This window comes from Oncorhynchus kisutch, linkage group LG27 (assembly GCF_002021735.2).
Source record: "Oncorhynchus kisutch isolate 150728-3 linkage group LG27, Okis_V2, whole genome shotgun sequence".
NCBI classification, from domain to species: domain Eukaryota; kingdom Metazoa; phylum Chordata; class Actinopteri; order Salmoniformes; family Salmonidae; genus Oncorhynchus; species Oncorhynchus kisutch.
In genome coordinates this window covers 39,881,283-39,902,057 of record NC_034200.2, presented here as the reverse complement: position 1 = coordinate 39,902,057, position 20,775 = coordinate 39,881,283, and the positions used below count along the sequence as shown (strand labels likewise).

The 20,775-nt window shown below is 44.6% G+C and overlaps 1 protein-coding gene across 1 annotated transcript; it reads left to right on the top strand.

Annotated features, from left to right (window-relative positions):
- The first annotated feature begins 501 nt into the window (after window positions 1-501).
- On the top strand, window positions 502-18,562 carry LOC109882479 (GTP-binding protein Rheb-like). The gene is made up of 8 exons (XM_031806907.1): window positions 502-793; window positions 1,394-1,465; window positions 6,448-6,515; window positions 7,692-7,774; window positions 12,250-12,306; window positions 12,991-13,038; window positions 13,202-13,283; window positions 17,732-18,562. Exons 1-8 carry the CDS (start codon window positions 742-744, stop codon window positions 17,822-17,824), a joined length of 555 nt encoding a protein of 184 aa, XP_031662767.1. The 5' UTR covers window positions 502-741; the 3' UTR covers window positions 17,825-18,562.
- Window positions 18,563-20,775: the final 2,213 nt, after the last annotated feature.

The window sequence follows — 20,775 nt, the reverse complement described above, 5'->3', positions numbered from 1 at the left end:
TAATATTTCCTTGTCTCTTGACAAGTCACATAATGAAACCAAACAAGTTGCGTTTCCAAGCCTTAATCATTCTAATAGCTTTAATAAAAGCTTTAACAATCATGGAATCAATTCATTCTGTACCAACGAAAGTGTCATATCAATAGATACAAAACACAGCAGTCCTCTCAATCTGACTGGCCTTCAGGCCTGTCAATCATTCCAACCAGTCAATGATTGGTTGATACACTTCGGGGCCCCGCTCCCTCACACCTTAAAGTGATGACGTCTTTGAATAACGAATTAACGCACGATATTACAGAGATCCCCGTTATGAATGACACGACCTCCGACCCACCAACACGACCGTTAGGTCTACAGCACTTACAAGAGCCAATGGGATGACAAGGGACAACGTCTCTGCTTAGACTGACAGCTGTCTGATCCAATCATTGTTTAGTGTGAGACATAAAGCCCGCCTTTATTCTGTACACAACCAATCAGCATCCGGCATTGAAGACTAATTGATGAAATAGCAAAGGGGAGTGACGCAGTTATTATAGATGCCCAACGTCTCTATTAAATCTACAGGAATTCAAATGTCTAATCTGTAGATATATGTTTTATCCTTTGAGAATAAATAGTGATTTCAAATAAAAACAGGATTTGTTGACCGGCTCTCCTCGTGATATTCCAATGCCGTTGATGTTGGAGGTTGCTGCCATCCACCTCGAGGACTAGATGCGGTAGCCAGCACGAGATATGCCGCAGCCCAAATCACGAAAAATTGCCATCCTCGGATACAGATCCGTAGGTGAGTCTCATTTTACCGTCGACCATACAGAACGACACAATATGCGCGTTTAAGGTGCCCTTGTTAAACACGCGCTGTAGGCAGAGGCCGCCCGTCTATCGGAATAGTCTCTCCTTATAATGGAGTTAAATTATACGAGACACCTCGCTGGAACAAATGAGCGCGCTCCACAAGGTGAAACAGTGGACTAAAAGTCTAATTTGATATTGACTATTTATTTGCATATTACACTATCGATTATAAACGTGTTGGTCTTCATAAATATTGCTCAAATCAAGAGAGAGAGAGAGAGCGCGCTCTGTCTTTTAAAAATGTGCTAACGCGTGTTCAACTGGCATAGAGGCTACTGTACAAGTGTACAGGCCAACTACTGTACAGGCTACGTTACTGTACATTCTGATGATGAGAGGTCACATGATTGCCTGTTTAGGGATTACACACTGCCTGTTGGTTGCTGTACAGGACAGAATAGTAGCCTACTCATCACATTTCTGTGAGAGTGAGTGAGAGAGAGAGAGAGAGAGAGAGAGAGAAAGCGTTCTCCCCCCCCCCCCCCCCCCTCAACTGATAAATTACATCCTTCATGTTTTTTTTCTGCAGGAAAGTCCTCGCTAACAATTCAGTTTGTGGAAGGCCAGTTTGTTGACTCCTATGACCCAACAATAGAAAACAGTAAGTGTGAGAATCACATTAAGTCATAACTTGGAGGCGTGACGCTGGGATCATTTCATATTAGTAGAATATTAATGTATTTAAATACAAAGCTTTAGAGCGTGTTAGGTGCTCATCTTGTTTCAGCTCTGGTACAACTTGAGGCACACACACACACACACGCACACACACGCACACACACACACACACACACGCACACACGCGCACACGCACACACACACGCACACACACACGCACACGCACGCACACGCACACACACGCACACACACACGCACACACACACGCACACGCACGCACACGCACACACACGCACACGCGCACACACACACGCACACACACACACGTAGACACACTATTTTTATTTATTTAACCTTTATTTAACCAGGTAGGCTAGTTGAGAACACCTTTATTTAACCAGGTAGGCTAGTTGAGAACACCTTTATTTAACCAGGTAGGCTAGTTGAGAACACCTTTATTTAACCTGGTAGGCCAGTTGAGAACAAGTTCTCATTTACAATTGCGACCTGGCCAAGATAAAGCAAAGCAGTTCGACACATACAACGACACAGAGTTACACATGGAGTAAAACAAACATACAGTCAATAATACAGTATAAACAAGTCTATATACAGTATGAGCAAATGAGGTGAGATAAGGGAGGTAAAGGCAAAAAAAGGCCATGGTGGCAAAGTAAATACAATATAGCAAGTAAAACCCTGGAATGGTAGATTCGCAGTGGAAGAATGTGCAAGGTAGAGATAAAAATAATGGGGTGCAAAGGAGCAAAATAAATAAATAAATAAAGTAGGGAAAGAGGTAGTTGTTTGGGCTAAATTATAGATGGGCTATGTACTGGTGCTGTAATCTGTGAGCTGCTCTGACAGTTGGTGCTTAAAGCTAGTGAGGGACATTAGTGTTTCCATTTTCAGAGATTTTTGTAGTTCGTTCCAGTCATTGGCAGCAGAGAACTGGAAGGAGAGGCGGCCAAAGGAAGAATTGGTTTTGGGGGTCACCAGAGAGATATATCTGCTGGAGCGCGTGCTACAGGTGGGTGATGCTATGGTGACCAGCAAGCTGAGATAAGGGGGGACATTACCTAGCAGGGTCTTGTAGATGACATGGAGCCAGTGGGTTTGGCGACGAGTATGAAGCGACGGCCAGCCAACGAGAGCGTACAGGTCGCAGTGGTGGGTAATGTATGGGGCTTTGGTGGCAAAACGGATGGCACTGTAATAGACTACATCCAATTTATTGAGTAGGGTATTGGAGGCTATTTTGTAAATGACATCGCAGAAGTCGAAGATCGGTAGGATGGTCAGTTTTACAAGGGTATGTTTGGCAGCATGAGTGAAGGATGCTTTGTTGCGAAATAGGAAGCCAATTCTAGATTTAACTTTGGATTGGAGATGTTTGATGCGAGTCTGAAAGGAGAGTTTACAGTCTAACCAGGAAGCTAGGTATTTGTAGTTGTCCACATATTCTAAGTCAGAGCCGTCCAGAGTAGTGATGTTGGACGGGCGGGCAGGTGCGGGCAGTGATCGGTTGAAGAGCATGCATTTAGTTTTACTTGTATTTAAGAGCAATTGGAGGCCACGGAAGGAGAGTTGTATGGCATTGAAGCTCGTCTGGAGGGTTGTTAACACAGTGTCCAAAGAAGGGCCAGAAGTATACAGAATGGTGTCGTCTGCGTAGAGGTGGATCAGAGACTCACCAGCAGCAAGAGCGACGTCATTGATGTTTACAGAGAAGAGAGTCGGTCCAAGAATTGAACCCTGTGGCACCTCGCTTGGTGAACCAGCGAGGCAATCATTTGAGAAACCAAGGCTATCGAGTCTGTCGATGAGGATGTGGTGATTGACAGAGTCGAAAGCCTTGGCCAGATCAATGAATACGGCTGCACAGTATTGTTTCTTATCGATGGCGGTTAAGATATCGTTTAGGACCTTGAGCGTGGCTGAGGTGCACCCATGACCAGCTCTGAAAGCAGATTGCATAGCGGAGAAGGTATGGTGGGATTCAAAGTGGTCGGTAATCTGTTTGTTGACTTGGCTTTCGAAGACCTTAGAAAGTCAGGATAGTATAGATATAGGTCTGTAGCAGTTTGGGTCAAGAGTGTCCCCCCTTTGAAGAGGGGGATGACCGCAGCTGCTTTCCAATCTTTGGGAATCTCAGACGACACAAAAGAGAGGTTGAACAGGCTAGTAATAGGGGTTGCAACAATTTGGGCAGATCATTTTAGAAAAAGAGGGTCCAGATTTTCTAGCCTGGCTGATTTGTAGGGGTCCAGATTTAATCTTTAATAATCTAATCTATAATAGCTTTCTTTACCAGTGTTCATCTCAGGTGTGTCTGATCTAAGGACTGATCTAAGGTCTGATCTAAGGTCTGATCTAAGGACAGATCTAAGGACAGATCTAAGGACAGATCTAAGGACTGATCTAAGGTCTGATCTAAGGTCTGATCTAAGGTCTGATCTAAGGTCTGACCTAAGGAGATCTAAGGACATATCTAAGGACTGATCTAAGGTCTGATCTAAGGTCTGATCTAAGGACAGATCTAAGGACAGATCTAAGGACAGATCTAAGGACAGATCTAAGGACTGATCTAAGGTCTGATCTAAGGTCTGATCTAAGGTCTGATCTAAGGTCTGATCTAAGGTCTGACCTAAGGAGATCTAAGGACATATCTAAGGACTGATCTAAGGTCTGATCTAAGGTCTGATCTAAGGTCTGATCTAAGGTCTGATCTAAGGACTGATCTAAGGAGATCTAAGGACTGATCTAAGGACTGATCTAAGGACTGATCTAAGGTCTGATCTAATGACTGATCTAAGGACTGATCTAAGGTCTGATCTAAGGTCTGATCTAAGGTCTGATCTAAGGACTGATCTGGTGCCTTCAGAAAGTATTTACACCAAATTTAGTTGTTGTTTCAGCTTGAACTGAAAATTGATATCAAATTAAATCTAAAATGTACTTCAATATTCACACCCCAGGCAAAAATGACAGCTGAGTCTTTCTGGGTAATTCTCTAAGAGCTTTGCACACATGGATTGTACAATATTTGCACATATTTTAAATTCTTCAACCTCAGTCAAGTTGGTGGCTGATCATTGCTAGACAGCTATTTTCAAGTCTTGCCATAGATTTTCAAGACAATTCAAATCAAAACTGTAACTAGGCCACTCAGGAACATTCAATGTCGTCTTGGTAAGCAACTCCAGTGTTTATTTGGTCTTGTATTTTAGGTTATTGTCCTGCTAAAAGGTGAACTTGTCTCCCAGTGTCTGATGGAAAGCAGACTGAACCAGGTTTTCCTCTAGGAATTTGCCTGTGCTTAGCTCCATTCTGTTTCTTTTTATCCTGAAAAACTCCCCAGTCCTTAACAATTACAAGCATACCATAACATGATGCAGCCACCACTATGCTTCACCGTAGGGATGGTGCCAGGTTTCCTCCAGACGTGATGCTTGGCATTCAGGCCAAAGAGTTCAATCTTAGTTTCATCAGATCTGATAATCTTGTTTCTCATGGTCTGAGAGTTCTTTAGGTGCCTTTTGGCAAACTCCAAGCGGCATGTCATGTGCCTTTTACTGAGGAGTGGCTTCTGTCTGGATACTCTACCATAAAGTCCTGTTTGATGGAGTGCTGCAGAGATGGTTGTCCTTCTGGATGGTTCTCCCATCTTCACGGAGGAACTCTGGAGCTCTGTCATGGTGACCATCGGGTTCTTGGTCACCTCCCTGTCCAAGGCCCTTCTCCACTGATTGCTCTGTTTGGCCGGGTGGCCAGCTCTAGGAAGAGTCTTGGTGGTTCCAAACTTCTTCCATTTAAGAATGATGGAGGCCACTGTGTTCTTGGGGAACTTCAATGCTGCAGAAATGTTTGATACCCTTACCCAGATCTGTGCCTCGACACAATCCTGTCTCAGATCTTTTTGGATAAATCCTTTGACCTCATGGCTTGGTTTTTGCTCTGACATGCAGTGTCAACTGTGGGACCTTATATAGACAGGTGTGTGTCTAACCAAATCATGTCCAATCAATTGAATTTACCACAAGTGGACCTGTAGAAACATCTCAAGGACGATCAGAGAAAAAGGGATGTACCTGAGCTCAATTTCGAGTCTCATAGCAAAGGGTCTGAATACTTATGTAAATATATATGAGTAAAAAAAGATTTGCAAACATTTCTTTAAACCTGTTTTCGCTTTGTCATTAAGGGGCATTGTGTGTAGATTGATACGGAAAATCCTGAATTTCATCCATTTTAGAATAAGGCTGGAACGTAACAAAATGTGGAAAAGGGGTCTGAATACTTTCCGAATGCCCTGTACATCTATATGTCTTTACGCAGCCATAGAAACATATGTGTATCAGTGGGTAAATCTGAAAAGATGAGTATTCTGTAGTAGTAGTAGTAGTAGTAGTAGTAGTAGTAGTAGTAGTAGCAGTAGTAGTAGTAGTGTCTCTGGGTAGGATAGTGCAGAGCGTCTGATACAGTGACACATTTCTTGACAGGATCAAGAGTTATAATTTATATAGACAATCTTTATGCTAATGCTAATCCTCTGTTAGTTAGAATCTATATAGAAAATCTTTATGCTAACGCTGATCCTCTGTTAGTTATCTATATAGACAATCTTTATGCTAATGGTAATCCTCTGTTAGTTATCTATATAGACAATCGTTATGCTAATGATAATCATCTGTTAGTTATCTATATAGACAATCTTTATGCTAATGATAATCCTCTGTTGGTTATATATGTATACAATCTTTATGCTAATGCTAATCCTCTGTTGGTTATATATGTAGACAATCTTTATGCTAATGCTAATCCTCTGTTAGTTATCTATATAGACAATCTTTATGCTAATGCTAATCCTCTGTTGGTTATATATGTAGACAATCTTTATGCTAATGCTAATCCTCTGTTAGATGTCGATGCCGTTTACCTCATGTCTTCTCTCTTTTGCTGCAGCGTTCACCAAGATGATCACGATAAACGGACAAGAATACCACCTGCAGTTGGTAGACACAGCGGGACAGGTAGTAGTCATGCACCACAGGGATATATCTATCAACCCTGAAACATCTTACACATCTTGAATATAACATGTCCTTTAACTCGTGGTTAGGGACCTGAGTATTTCCTGTCAGAAAAACTCCTGGCTCTACTCATTATGATATTAGAATTTTTAGAACACAGGCTACGTTCCATATCCACAGTAGAATGGCTCATACTTCTACGTAGAATGATTGCTCAGTACATTTCTTTACTCTGAGGCTTAGAGGCTAAGCAGTATACTAGTTTTGACATTTATGGTAACTAAGCCACTATGTTACAGCATGCAGCCTAAGCACTTCTTTCACCCAGTCTCTCTCTCTCCCTCTACCACCTCTCTCCCGCCTCTCTCTCTCTCTCCCTCTCTCCCTCTACCACCTCTCTCTCTCTTCTCTCTCTCTCTCTCTCTCTCTCTCTCTCTCTCTCTCTCTCTCCCTCTACCACCTCTCTCTCTCTCTCTCTCTCTCCCTCTACCACCTCTCTCTCTCTCTCTCTCTCTCTCTCCCTCTACCACCTCTCTCTCTCTTTCTCTCTCTCTCTCTCTCTCCCTCTACCACCTCTCTCTCTCTCTCTCTCTCTCTCTCTCGCTCTCTCTCTCCCTCTACCACCTCTCTCTCTCCCTCTACCACCTCTCTCTCTCTCTCCCTCTACCACCTCTCTCCCGCCTCTCTCTCTCTCTCCCTCTCTCCCTCTACCACCTCTCTCTCTCTCTCTCTCTCCCTCTACCACCTCTCTCTCCCTCTACCACCTCTCTCTCCCTCTACCACCTCTCTCTCTCTCTCTCTCTCTCTCCCTCTACCACCTCTCTCTCTCTCTCTCCCTCTACCACCTCTCTCTCTCTCTCCCTCTACCACCTCTCTCTCTCTCTCCCTCTACCACCTCTCTCCCACCTCTCCCTCTACCACCTCTCTCACGCCTCTCTCGCTCTTCCCCATCTCTCTTTCTCTCCCTTTCTTTCACTCTCTATTTCTCTCCCTTCCCCCCATCTGTCTCCCTCTCTCTACCTTTCTTTCACTCTATTCTCTCCCATTCTCTTTCTCTCTCTTTCTTTCTCTGTTTCTCTCTCTCTCTCTCTCTCTCTCTCTCTCTCTCTCTCTCTGTCTCTCTCTCTCCTTCTCTCTCTCTGTCTGTCTGTCTCTCTCTCTCTCTGTCTGTTCCAGGATGAGTACTCTATCTTTCCTCAGACCTATTCCATAGATATCAATGGATACATCCTGGTCTACTCTGTCACATCTAATAAAAGGTTAGTCAGATATTTACTTAACATTTTTTTAAAGATGTAGAGGTCTGGATGAGCAGCTGAATCAGGTGTATTAGAGTAGGGCTGAATCAGGTGTATTAGAGTAGGGCTGAATCAGGTGTATTAGAGTAGGGCTGAATCAGGTGTATTAGAGTAGGGCTGAATCAGGGGTATTAGAGTAGGGCTGAATCAGGTGTATTAGAGTAGGGCTGAATCAGGTGCATTAGAGTAGGGCTGAATCAGGTGTATTAGAGTAGGGCTGAATCAGGTGTATTAGAGTAGGGCTGAATCAGGTGTATTAGAGTAGGGCTGAATCAGGTGTATTAGAGTAGGGCTGAATCAGGTGCATTAGAGTAGGGCTGAATCAGGTGCATTAGAGTAGGGCTGAATCAGGTGTATTAGAGTAGGGCTGAATCAGGTGTATTAGAGTAGGGCTGAATCAGGTGTATTAGAGTAGGGCTGAATCAGGTGTATTAGAGTAGGGCTGAATCAGGTGTATTAGAGTAGGGCTGAATCAGGTGTATTAGAGTAGGGCTGAATCAGGTGCATTAGAGTAGGGCTGAATAAGCAGGATGTATAATAGTATGTCTGGCAGTGTGTCTGGCAGTCTGTCGTAAAGTATGTCTGACAGTATGTATGGCAGTGTGTATGGCAGTGTGTATGGCAGTATGTCTGACAGTATGTATGGCAGTGTGTATGGCAGTATGTCTGGCAGTGTGTATGGCAGTATGTATGGCAGTGTGAATGGCAGTATGTCTGGCAGTGTGTATGGCAGTATGTATGGCAGTGTGTATGGCAGTGTGTATGGCAGTGTGTATGGCAGTATGTCTGGCAGTGTGTATGGCAGTATGTATGAAAATATGTCTGGCAGTATTTGTGACAGGATGTATGGCAACGATTTGACCGTAAGGCGCTCCAGAGGGTAGTGCATACGGCCCAGTACATCACTGGGGCCAAGCTTCCTGCCATCCGGGACCTATATAATGTTGTGTCAGAGGAAGGCCCAAAAAAATTGCCAGAGACTCCAGCCACCCCTGTCATAGTATGGCAGTATGTATGGCAGTTGCCAGAGACTCCAGCCACCCCTGTCATAGTATGGCAGTATGTATGGCAGTTGCCAGAGACTCCAGCCACCCCAGTCATAGTATGGCAGTATGTATGGCAGTTGCCAGAGACTCCAGCCACCCCAGTCATAGTATGGCAGTATGTATGGCAGTTGCCAGAGACTCCAGCAACCCCTGTCATAGTATGGCAGTATGTATGGTAGTTGCCAGAGACTCCAGCCACCCCAGTCATAGTATGGCAGTATGTATGGTAGTTGCCAGAGACTCCAGCCACCCCTGTCATAGTATGGCAGTATGTATGGCAGTTGCCAGAGACTCCAGCCACCCCTGTCATAGTATGGCAGTATGTATGGCAGTTGCCAGAGACTCCAGCCACCCCTGTCATAGTATGGCAGTATGTATGGCAGTTGCCAGAGACTCCAGCCACCCCAGTCATAGTATGGCAGTATGTATGGTAGTTGCCAGAGACTCCAGCCACCCCTGTCATAGTATGGCAGTATGTATGGCAGTTGCCAGAGACTCCAGCCACCCCAGTCATAGTATGGCAGTATGTATGGCAGTTGCCAGAGACTCCAGCCACCCCTGTCATAGTATGGCAGTATGTATGGCAGTTGCCAGAGACTCCAGCCACCCCTGTCATAGTATGGCAGTATGTATGGCAGTTGCCAGAGACTCCAGCCACCCCTGTCATAGTATGGCAGTATGTATGGCAGTTGCCAGAGACTCTAGCCACCCCAGTCATAGACTGTTCTCTCTGCTTGGCAAGTGACACCGGAGGACCAAAAGGCTCCTTAACAGCTTCTACCCCCAAGCCATAAGACTGCTGAACAATGAATCAAATGGATGAATGAACACTGCTGCTACTCTCTGTTTATCATCTATGAATAGTCACTTTAACTCTACCTACATGCACAAATTACCTTGACTAACCTGTACCCCCGCACATTGACTCTGTACTGTAACACCCTGTATATAGCCTCCACATTGACTCTGTACCGGTACCCACCTGTATATAGCCTCCACATTGACTCTGTACTGTAACACCCTGTATATAGCCTCCACATTGACTCTGTACTGTAATACCCTGTATATAGCCTCCACATTGACTCTGTACCGGTACCCCCTGTATATAGCCTCCACATTGACTCTGTACCGGTACCCCCTGTATATAGCCTCCACATTGACTCTGTATTGGTACCCCCTGTATATAGTCTCCACATTGACTCTGTACTGGTACCCCCTGTATATAGCCTCCACATTGACTCTGCACTGTAACACCCTGTATATAGCCTCCACATTGACTCAGTACTGGTACCCCCTGTATATAGCCTCCACATTGACTCTGTACCGGTACCCCCTGTATATAGCCTCCACATTGACTCTGTACCAGTACCACCTGTATATAGTCTCCACATTGACTCTGTACCGGTACCCCCTGTATATAGCTTCCACATTGACTCTGTACCGGTACCCCCCTGTATATAGCCTCCACATTGACTCTGTACCGGTACCCCCTGTATATAGCCTCCACATTGACTCTGTACTGTAACACCCTGTATATAGCCTCCACATTGACTCTGTACTGTAACACCCTGTATATAGCCTCCACATTGACTCTGTACCGTAACACCCTGTATATAGTCTCCACATTGACTCTATACCGTAACACCCTGTATATAGCCTCCACATTGACTCTGTACTGTAACACCCTGTATATAGCCTCCACATTGACTCTGTACTGTAACACCCTGTATATAGTCTCCACATTGACTCTATACCGTAACACCCTGTATATAGCCTCCACATTGACTCTGTACCGTAACACCCTGTATATAGCCTCCACATTGACTCTATACCGTAACACCCTGTATATAGCCTCCACATTGACTCTGTACCGTAATACCCTGTATATAGCCTCCACATTGACTCTATACCGTAACACCCTGTATATAGCCTCCACATTGACTCTATACCGTAACACCCTGTATATAGCCTCCACATTGACTCTGTACTGTAACACCCTGTATATAGCCTCCACATTGACTCTATACCGTAACACCCTGTATATAGCCTCCACATTGACTCTATACCGTAACACCCTGTATATAGCCTCCACATTGACTCTGTACCGTAACACCCTGTATATAGCCTCCACATTGACTCTATACCGTAACACCCTGTATATAGCCTCCACATTGACTCTGTACCGTAATACCCTGTATATAGCCTCCACATTGACTCTATACCGTAACACCCTGTATATAGCCTCCACATTGACTCTATACCGTAACACCCTGTATATAGCCTCCATATTGACTCTATACCGTAACACCCTGTATATAGCCTCCACATTGACTCTGTACCGTAATACCCTGTATATAGCCTCCACATTGACTCTGTACCGGTACCCACCTGTATATAGCCACCACATTGACTCTGCACCGGTACCCCCTGTATATAGCCTCCACATTGACTCTGTACCGGTACCCACCTGTATATAGCCACCACATTGACTCTGCACCGGTACCCACCTGTATATAGCCTCCACATTGACTCTGTACCGTAACACCCTGTATATAGCCTCCACATTGACTCTATACCGTAACACCCTGTATATAGCCTCCACATTGACTCTATACCGTAACACCCTGTATATAGCCTCCACATTGACTCTATACCGTAACACCCTGTATATAGCCTCCACATTGACTCTATACCGTAACACCCTGTATATAGCCTCCACATTGACTCTGTACCGTAACACCCTGTATATAGCCTCCACATTGACTCTGTACCGTAACACCCTGTATATAGCCTCCACATTGACTCTGTACCGTAACACCCTGTATATAGCCTCCACATTGACTCTGTACCGTAACACCCTGTATATAGCCTCCACATTGACTAAGGTCTACACTTTTTGTATTCGGTGACAAGTGAAGTTTGATTTGACTTTGACAGTATGTAGTACAGTATGTAGTACAGTATGTATGACAGTATGTATGACAGTATGTAGTACAGTATGTAGTACAGTATGTATGACAGTATGTATGACAGTATGTAGTACAGTATGTAGTACAGTATGTATGACAGTATGTATGACAGTATGTAGTACAGTATGTAGTACAGTATGTATGACAGTATGTAGTACAGTATGTAGTACAGTATGTGTAGTACAGTATGTTTTACAGTATAACAGTATGTAGGACAGTATTTAGTACAGTATGTAGTACAGTATGTATGACAGTATGTAGTACAGTATGTATGACAGTATGTAGTACAGTATGTATGACAGTATGTAGTACAGTATGTAGTACAGTATGCATGTCAGTATGTAGTACAGTATGCATGTCAGTATGTATGACAGTATGTATGACAGTATGTCATCTGCTGTTTTTCTCTCTTCTCTTCCAGTTTTGAAGTAGTTCAGGTTATCCATGAAAAACTTCTGGATATGGTGGGGAAAGCTCAGTGAGTATCTACTGACATGTGTGTGTATATATATATATATATTTTTTTTTTTAAATTTATTTAACTTGGTAAGTCAGTTAATTAAGAACAAATTCATATCTTCAATGACGGCCTAGGAACAGTGGGTTAACTGCCTTGTTCAGGGGCAGAACTACAGATTTTTACCTTATCAACTCGGGGATTCGATCTAGCAACCTTTCGGTTACTGGCCCAACGCTCTAACCACTAGGCTACCTACCACCTCTACACTCTAACCACTAGGCTACCTACCGCCTCTACACTCTAACCACTAGGCTACCTACTGCCTCTACACTCTAACCACTAGGCTACCTACCGCCTCCACACTCTAACCACTAGGCTACCTACCGCCGCCACACTCTAACCACTAGGCTACCTACCACCTCTACACTCTAACCACTAGCCTACCTACCGCCTCTTCACTCTAACCACTAGGCTACCTACCACCTCTACACTCTAACCACTAGCCTACCTACCGCCTCTTCACTCTAACCACTAGGCTACCTACCGCCTCTTCACTCTAACCACTAGGCTACCTACCGCCTCTTCACTCTAACCACTAGGCTACTATAACCTGACAGTATATTCACCCTCTACTATAACCTGACTGTGTCTGTCATTTTTGGAATATGGGATACATGTAATACAACATATGTTTCTCTACAGAGTACCTATTATATTGGTGGGGAATAAGAATGACCTGCACATGGAACGGTATGACACACACGCACACACACACACACACACACACACACACACACACACACACACACACACACACACACACACACACACACACACACACACACACACACACACACACACACACACACCCACTGTGGTGTCAGATTGGTGTGTTATGTTTTGTGTGTCCCAGGGTGATCAGCTGTGAGGAAGGGAAGGCCCTAGCAGACTCCTGGAACGCTGCCTTCATGGAGTCCTCAGCTAAGGAGAACCAGGTGAGACACTACCCGATCTACTGGCCCCAGAGCAGCTCTTAGACACTACCCGATCTACAGGCCCCAGAGCAGCTCTTAGACACTACCCGATCTACAGGCCCCAGATCAGCTCTTAGACACTACCTGATCTACTGGCCCCAGATCAGCTCTTAGACACTACCTGATCTACTGGCCCCAGATCAGCTCTTAGACACTATCTGATCTACAGGCCCCAGATCAGCTCTTAGACACTACCTGATCTACATGCCCCAGATCAGCTCTTAGACACTACCTGATCTACAGGCCCCCCCCGTCAGCTCTTAGACACTACCTGATCTACAGGCCCCAGATCAGCTCGCGTCGCATTTGACCAAATTGTAGTAAATCAGATCAAACCCAGAGTAAGTCGTGAAGTGTAAGCACTTGATGGCTGTTCCAGTGCACTTACGGCGTCCTGATCCTTTTCAAACATGTTGAATATATTCGCTTCAAATCGGTCATTATCTCTAAGTGTTAGCAGTGCCAGGCATGTCCCACCATCAGCCAATCAGCTACTCAGAACTCTCTCTCTCACGCACACGCACACACACACACTCACGCAAGTCAAAGGAGCTGATTGTGGACTACAGGAAACGGAGGGCCGAGCACGCCCTCATTCACATAGACAGGGTTGTAGGTGGAGCGGTTCGAGAGCTTTGAATTCCTCGTTGTCCACATCACCAAGAACTTAACACAGTCCTCTCACACTCGACAGCACGTCTTCCCCCTGCTACCACATGCTACCGCATGCTACCACATGCTACCAAATGTTACCGCATGCTACCGCATGCTACTGCATGCTACCACATGCTACCACATGCTCCCACATGTTACCACATGTTACCACATGCTACCACATGTTACCACATGCTACCGCATGCTACCACATGCTCCCACATGTTACCACATGCTACCACATGTTACCACATGCTACTGCATGCTACCACATGCTACCGCATGCTCCCACATGTTACCACATGTTACCACATTCTACCACATGCTACCACATGTTACCACATGCTACCGCATGCTACCACATGCTCCCACATGTTACCACATGCTACCACATGCTACCGCATGCTACCACATCCTACCACATGTTACCACATGCTCCCACATGCTCCCACATGCTACCACATGCTCCCACATGTTACCACATGTTACCACATGCTACCACATGTTACCACATGTTACCACATGCTACCACATGCTCTCACATGTTACCACATGTTACCACATTCTACCGCATGCTACCACATGTTACCACATTCTACCACATGCTACCACATGTTACCACATGCTACCGCATGCTACCGCATGCTACCACATGTTACCACATGCTACCACATTCTACCATGTTTTTATTGAGTTTCTATTTCCCAAATTAACTCAAAGAATATCAGAATATCGATTTTACAACAGCCGCTAATTAACAAGTTGCCTCTATTAGTCTCATAATCTGAACGTCGTATATAGCCCTTGAGTCTGCACGGACTCACTAATGAATTAGTACCACCCTAATCTTAATTGAATATTTATTTACTAAAAAGCTAAAATGATGATAAAAGATACACATAGACAAAACACATTAATGGCTATTGATTAGAACTTAGTATAACGGGCCAACACACTATGGCGCATGTTACCCACAATGGGGATTTCAAAAGAGAGAGAAAAAGAAGGACACGATAAATATACATTTGGGTGAATATGTCAGCTATGCTATTCTAACCCTAGCCTTGCCTCAAACCGCCGCCCTCGTGGGTCAGAAGATATAATGATGTAATTACGTGGGAGTCGATCTCCGGGGATTCTCTGCGTGGACCGTTCCGCTGTTCGATGACTCACTTCTCCTGCACCTCCTTGTTCGTCCTCACGGTGTCCGTATCCTTTGTGGCTTAGGAGTCGGTTCCCTCACCCCTTTCTCTGGAAGGGGTCTTCTGAGGACAGACAGCTCTGTAGCTCAGAGCTCACAGCATAGGAATGAAACCCCTTTAGATACCACGATTCGATGGGAGATGGAGGCTAGTTGGTTCGACTTGAATTCACCCGCTTAGACACAGCTGCTCATCCGTAGCTTGGGTAGAAAAGGATTTCTTTGTTCTCAAACTTGCGTTGCTTTCTGGGTTGTTTGACTTTTCAGACCCTGCTGCAGCTGGGGTCACGTAGTCTTGGTTGTAAATTTTATATTCACAGGTTTTATACCCTCGGGTCAGAAGTGGGCGTAGCCGCCTTTAGGGCAATTCTCTGGGCGTACCAAGTAAATGAGGCAAGGGTTAGGTTTTTCTCAAATCCCATTTTAGACAACTAACTTAACATTTCATCTTCCCCAAAACATTCTCTTTGATTTGGATATTTTCCATTCGACGTACAATGTATAAACATCAAGCATATACTAGGAAAACCCTTCATGTTACAATGTTTTCGTAATAACGTCATCTATTAACCTTTAATAACAGAACAAAAATTACGTACATTTTCATATTCCATCTATCGTCATGACTACCATTGTGGCTGACGGAAACCATTGTTCCAAAGTCCCTTTATTTCATGTTTACTGTTCTGAGGCTGGGTCTCCATAGTAACAGGACAAAGGAATTTGTCTGTGGCCTGAGATTTACAAGGGGCGTGAGGGGCCATAAACCCCCCCCCACGTCTTCAGACCCACAGCTCTCTCCTCTTGTGGTTGAGGGATAATCTGTAGGGTTGGGGTCTCTTGTAACCTGACCTGATCAAGAGAGTCGTGACAGTCCCCAAAATCATCAGTCCATTTAGGTATATATGGCCTATATACCACGGCTAAGGGCTGTTCTTATGCACGATGCGACGCTAAGGGCTGTTCTTATGCACGATGCGACGCAGAGTGCCTGAACACAGCCCTTAGCCGTGGTATATTGGCCACATATCTCAAACCCCAGAGGGGCCTTATTGCCATTATAAACTGGTTACCAACGTAATTAGAGCAGTAAAACTAAACGTTTTGTCATACCCGTGGTTATACGGTCTGATACACCATGGTTTTCAGTTCATCAGAATTCAGGGCTCAAATCACTCAGTTTATAATATATATTAAAGTATTAAAATAGCTTTACAGTTTTATTCTATTCTATTATATGTTTCCTGTCTCAGACAGTGGTGTTTCAATAGATAACAAAGTCATCTGGTCTAATATATTCTGCTGAGCTATTCGAACTTTATTGTATTTCTCCTGTCTCAGATGGTAGTTGTGTTTTAAAAGATAACAAAACTAGTCTTCTATTCCATTCTATTCTGGGTTCTAGTGGATTCTACTCTGACTCTATTCCATTCTATTCTGGGTTCTAGTGGATTCTACTCTGACTCTATTCCATTCTATTCTGGGTTCTAGTGGATTCTACTCTGACTCTATTCCATTCTATTCTGGGTTCTAGTGGATTCTACTCTGACTCTATTCCATTCTATTCTGGGTTCTAGTGGATTCTACTCTGACTCTATTCTATTATATTCTGGGTTCTAGTGGATTCTACTCTGACTCTATTCCATTCTATTCTGGGTTCTAATGGATTCTACTCTGACTCTATTCTATTCTGGGTTCTAGTGTATTCTACTCTGACTCTATTCTATTCTGGGTTCTAATGGATTCTACTCTGACTCTATTCTATTCTGGGTTCTAGGGGATTCTACTCTGACTCTATTCTATTCTATTCTGGGTTCTAGTGGATTCTACTCTGACTCTATTCTATTCTGGGTTCTAGTGGATTCTACTCTGACTCTATTCCATTCTATTCTGGGTTCTAGTGGATTCTACTCTGACTCTATTCCATTCTATTCTGGGTTCTAGTGGATTCTACTCTGACTCTATTCTATTATATTCTGGGTTCTAGTGGATTCTACTCTGACTCTATTCCATTCTATTCTGGGTTCTAATGGATTCTACTCTGACTCTATTCTATTCTGGGTTCTAGTGTATTCTACTCTGACTCTATTCTATTCTGGGTTCTAATGGATTCTACTCTGACTCTATTCTATTCTGGGTTCTAGGGGATTCTACTCTGACTCTATTCTATTCTATTCTGGGTTCTAGTGGATTCTACTCTGACTCTATTCTATTCTGGGTTCTAGTGGATTCTACTCTGACTCTATTCTATTCTATTCTGGGATCTAGTGGATTCTACTCTGACTCTATTCTGGGTTCTAGGGGATTCTACTCTGACTCTGTTCCATTCTATTCTGGGTTCTAGTGGATTCTACTCTGACTCTATTCTATTCCATTCTGGGTTCTAGTGGATTCTACTCTGACTCTATTCCATTCTATTCTGGGTTCTAGTGGATTCTACTCTGACTCTGTTCCATTCTATTCTGGGTTCTAGTGGATTCTACTCTGACTCTATTCCATTCTATTCTGGGTTCTAGTGGATTCTACTCTGACTATATTCTATTCCCCGTCTCAGACGGCGGTGGAGGTGTTCAAGACCATGATCCTGGAGGCGGAGAAGCTGAAAGGTGGCGTCCAACCAGGGAAGACTTCCTGCTCCCTCATGTAGAGCTGCCAAACAATCAAACACAGAATAGGACACTGCACTGGGATATCCCGTTACTTGAAGGCTTCCTGCCAGTTCCAACTACTACTTCTCAACTGTCATCAGTTGTCATCAACTGTCATCAGTTGTCATCAACTGTTTATTTACCTGTATTTTTGTTTCTGTATGTCTGTATTGTTTTCCCATTTGTTATGAAAGGTTGAGTGACTGTTTCCTGTCATACTGTACATTTCCCACAATCCACCTCTCAACTGTTTTGACCTCAGCCCTGATGCAAAACTGAGGCCCTGGCAAGAAATTACCACTAGCTCCGCGAACAGTCTCTCCAACCCTGTTCCTGGAGAGAAACCCTCCTGTAGGTTTTAACTCCAACCCTGTTCCTGGAGAGAAACCCTCCTGTAGGTTTTAACTCCAACCCTGTTCCTGGAGAGATACCCTCCTGTAGGTTTTAACTCCAACCCTGTTCCTGGAGAGAGACCCTCCTGTAGGTTTTAACTCCAACCCTGTTCCTGGAGCGCCACCCTCCTGTAGGTTTTAACTCCAACCCTGTTCCTGGAGCGCCACCCTCCTGTAGGTTTTAACTCCAACACTGTTCCTGGAGCGCTACCCTCCTGTAGTTTTTACTCCAACCCTGTTCCTGGAGCGCCACCCTCCTGTAGGTTTTAACTCCAACACTGTTCCTGGAGCGCCACCCTCCTGTAGGTTTTAACTCCAACACTGTTCCTGGAGCGCCACCCTCCTGTAGGTTTTAACTCCAACCCTGTTCCTGGAGAGAGACCCTCCTGTAGGTTTTAACTCCAACCCTGTTCCTGGAGCGCCACCCTCCTGTAGGTTTTAACTCCAACCCTGTTCCTGGAGCGCCACCCTCCTGTAGGTTTTAACTCCAACACTGTTCCTGGAGCGCTACCCTCCTGTAGTTTTTACTCCAACCCTGTTCCTGGAGCGCCACCCTCCTGTAGGTTTTAACTCCAACCCTGTTCCTGGAGCGCCACCCTCCTGTAGGTTTTAACTCCAACACTGTTCCTGGAGCGCCACCCTCCTGTAGGTTTTAACTCCAACCCTGTTCCTGGAGAGAGACCCTCCTGTAGGTTTTAACTCCAACCCAGTTCCTGGAAAGAGACCCTCCTGTAGGTTTTAACTCCAACCCAGTTCCTGGAAAGAGACCCTCCTGTAGGTTTTAACTCCAACCCTGTTCCTGGAGCGCCACCCTCCTGTAGGTTTTAACTCCAACCCTGTTCCTGGAGCCCCACCCTCCTGTAGGTTTTAACTCCAACACTGTTCCTGGAGCGCCACCCTCCTGTAGGTTTTAACTCCAACCCTGTTCCTGGAGTGCCACCCACCTGTAGGTTTTAACTCCAACCCTGTTCCTGGAGCGCCACCCTCCTGTAGGTTTTAACTCCAACACTGTTCCTGGAGCACCACCCTCCTGTAGGTTATAACTCCAACCCTGTTCCTGGAGCGCCACCCTCCTGTAGGTTTTAACTCCAACCCTTTTCCTGGAAAGAGACCCTCCTGTAGGTTTTAACTCCAACCCTGTTCCTGGAGTGCCACCCTCCTGTAGGTTTTAACTACAACCCTGTTCCTGGAAAGAGACCCTCCTGTAGGTTTTAACTCCAACCCTGTTCCTGGAGAGAGACCCTCCTGTAGGTTTTAACTCCAACACTGTTCCTGGAGCGCCACCCTCCTGTAGGTTTTAACTCCAACCCTGTTCCTGGAGCGCCACCCTCCTGTAGGTTTTAACTCCAACACTGTTCCTGGAGCGCCACCCTCCTGTAGGTTTTAACTCCAACCCTGTTCCTGGAGCGCTACCCTCCTGTAGGTTTTAACTCCAACCCTTTTCCTGGAAAGAGACCCTCCTGTAGGTTTTAACTCCAACCCTGTTCCTGGAGCGCCACCCTCCTGTAGGTTTTAACTCCAACCCTGTTCCTGGACACTCCGTTAGGTTTTAACTCCAACCCTGTTCCTGGACACTCCGTTAGGTTTTAACTCCAACCATAATCTAGCGGTTCTGATTCTAATAATTAGCTGGTTGATGAGCTGAATCAGGTTAGTTACAAATGGGGTTAGAGCCAAAACCTACAGGAGGGTTAGCATTAAAACCTACAGGAGGGTTAGCATTAAAACCTACAGGAGGGTTAGCATTAAAACCTACAGGAGGGTTAGCATTAAAACCTACAGGAGGGTTAGCATTAAAACCTACAGGAGGGTTAGCATTAAGGAGGGTTAGCATTAAAACCTACAGGAGGGTTAGCATTAAAACCTACAGGAGGGTTAGCATTAAAACCTACAGGAGGGTTAGCATTCAAACCTACTGGAGGATTAGCATTAAAACCTACAGGAGGGTTAGCATTCAAATCTACAGGAGGGTTAGCATTAAGGAGGGTTGGCATTAAAACCTACAGGAGGGTTAGCATTAAAACCTACAGGAGTGTTAGCATTAAAACCTACAGGAGTGTTAGCATTAAAACCTACAGGAGGGTTAGCATTAAAACCTACAGGATTAAGGAGGGTTGGCATTAAAACCTACAGGAGGGTTAGCATTAAACCCTACAGGAGGGTTAGCATTAAAACCTACAGGAGGGTTAGCATTAAACCCTACAGGAGGGTTAGCATTAAACCCTACAGGAGGGTTAGCATTAAACCCTACAGGAGGGTTAGCATTAAAACCTACAGGAGGGTTAGCATTCAAATCTACAGGAGGGCTCCTGCACAGGTTCCATTCTGGTCTCATGGTGGAAGGTGACTATGTGTTCATAGATACTTTTATGTGATTTGATTTGACATTGAACCTCATATGAGACATGACATGAAGACAAACATTTTCTTGTATAGAAATATGTCTTTATTTTTATTTTTTATTTAATCAGTGATTACTTTCTCCTTACACAGCTTTCTTCCATTGTTATTGTCATTGTCACACCACTGATTCTTACAGGAAATTGTTCAATCCCAAC

Bases quoted from the DNA above. Each gene is read 5' to 3' on its own strand.
- LOC109882479 (XM_031806907.1), top strand. From the start codon at position 742: ATGCCGCAGCCCAAATCACGAAAAATTGCCATCCTCGGATACAGATCC. The intron at 1,466-6,447 runs GTAAGTGTGAGA...CTTTTGCTGCAG, and splicing joins TGACCCAACAATAGAAAACA to CGTTCACCAAGATGATCACG. The intron at 13,284-17,731 runs GTGAGACACTAC...TCCCCGTCTCAG, and splicing joins CCTCAGCTAAGGAGAACCAG to ACGGCGGTGGAGGTGTTCAA.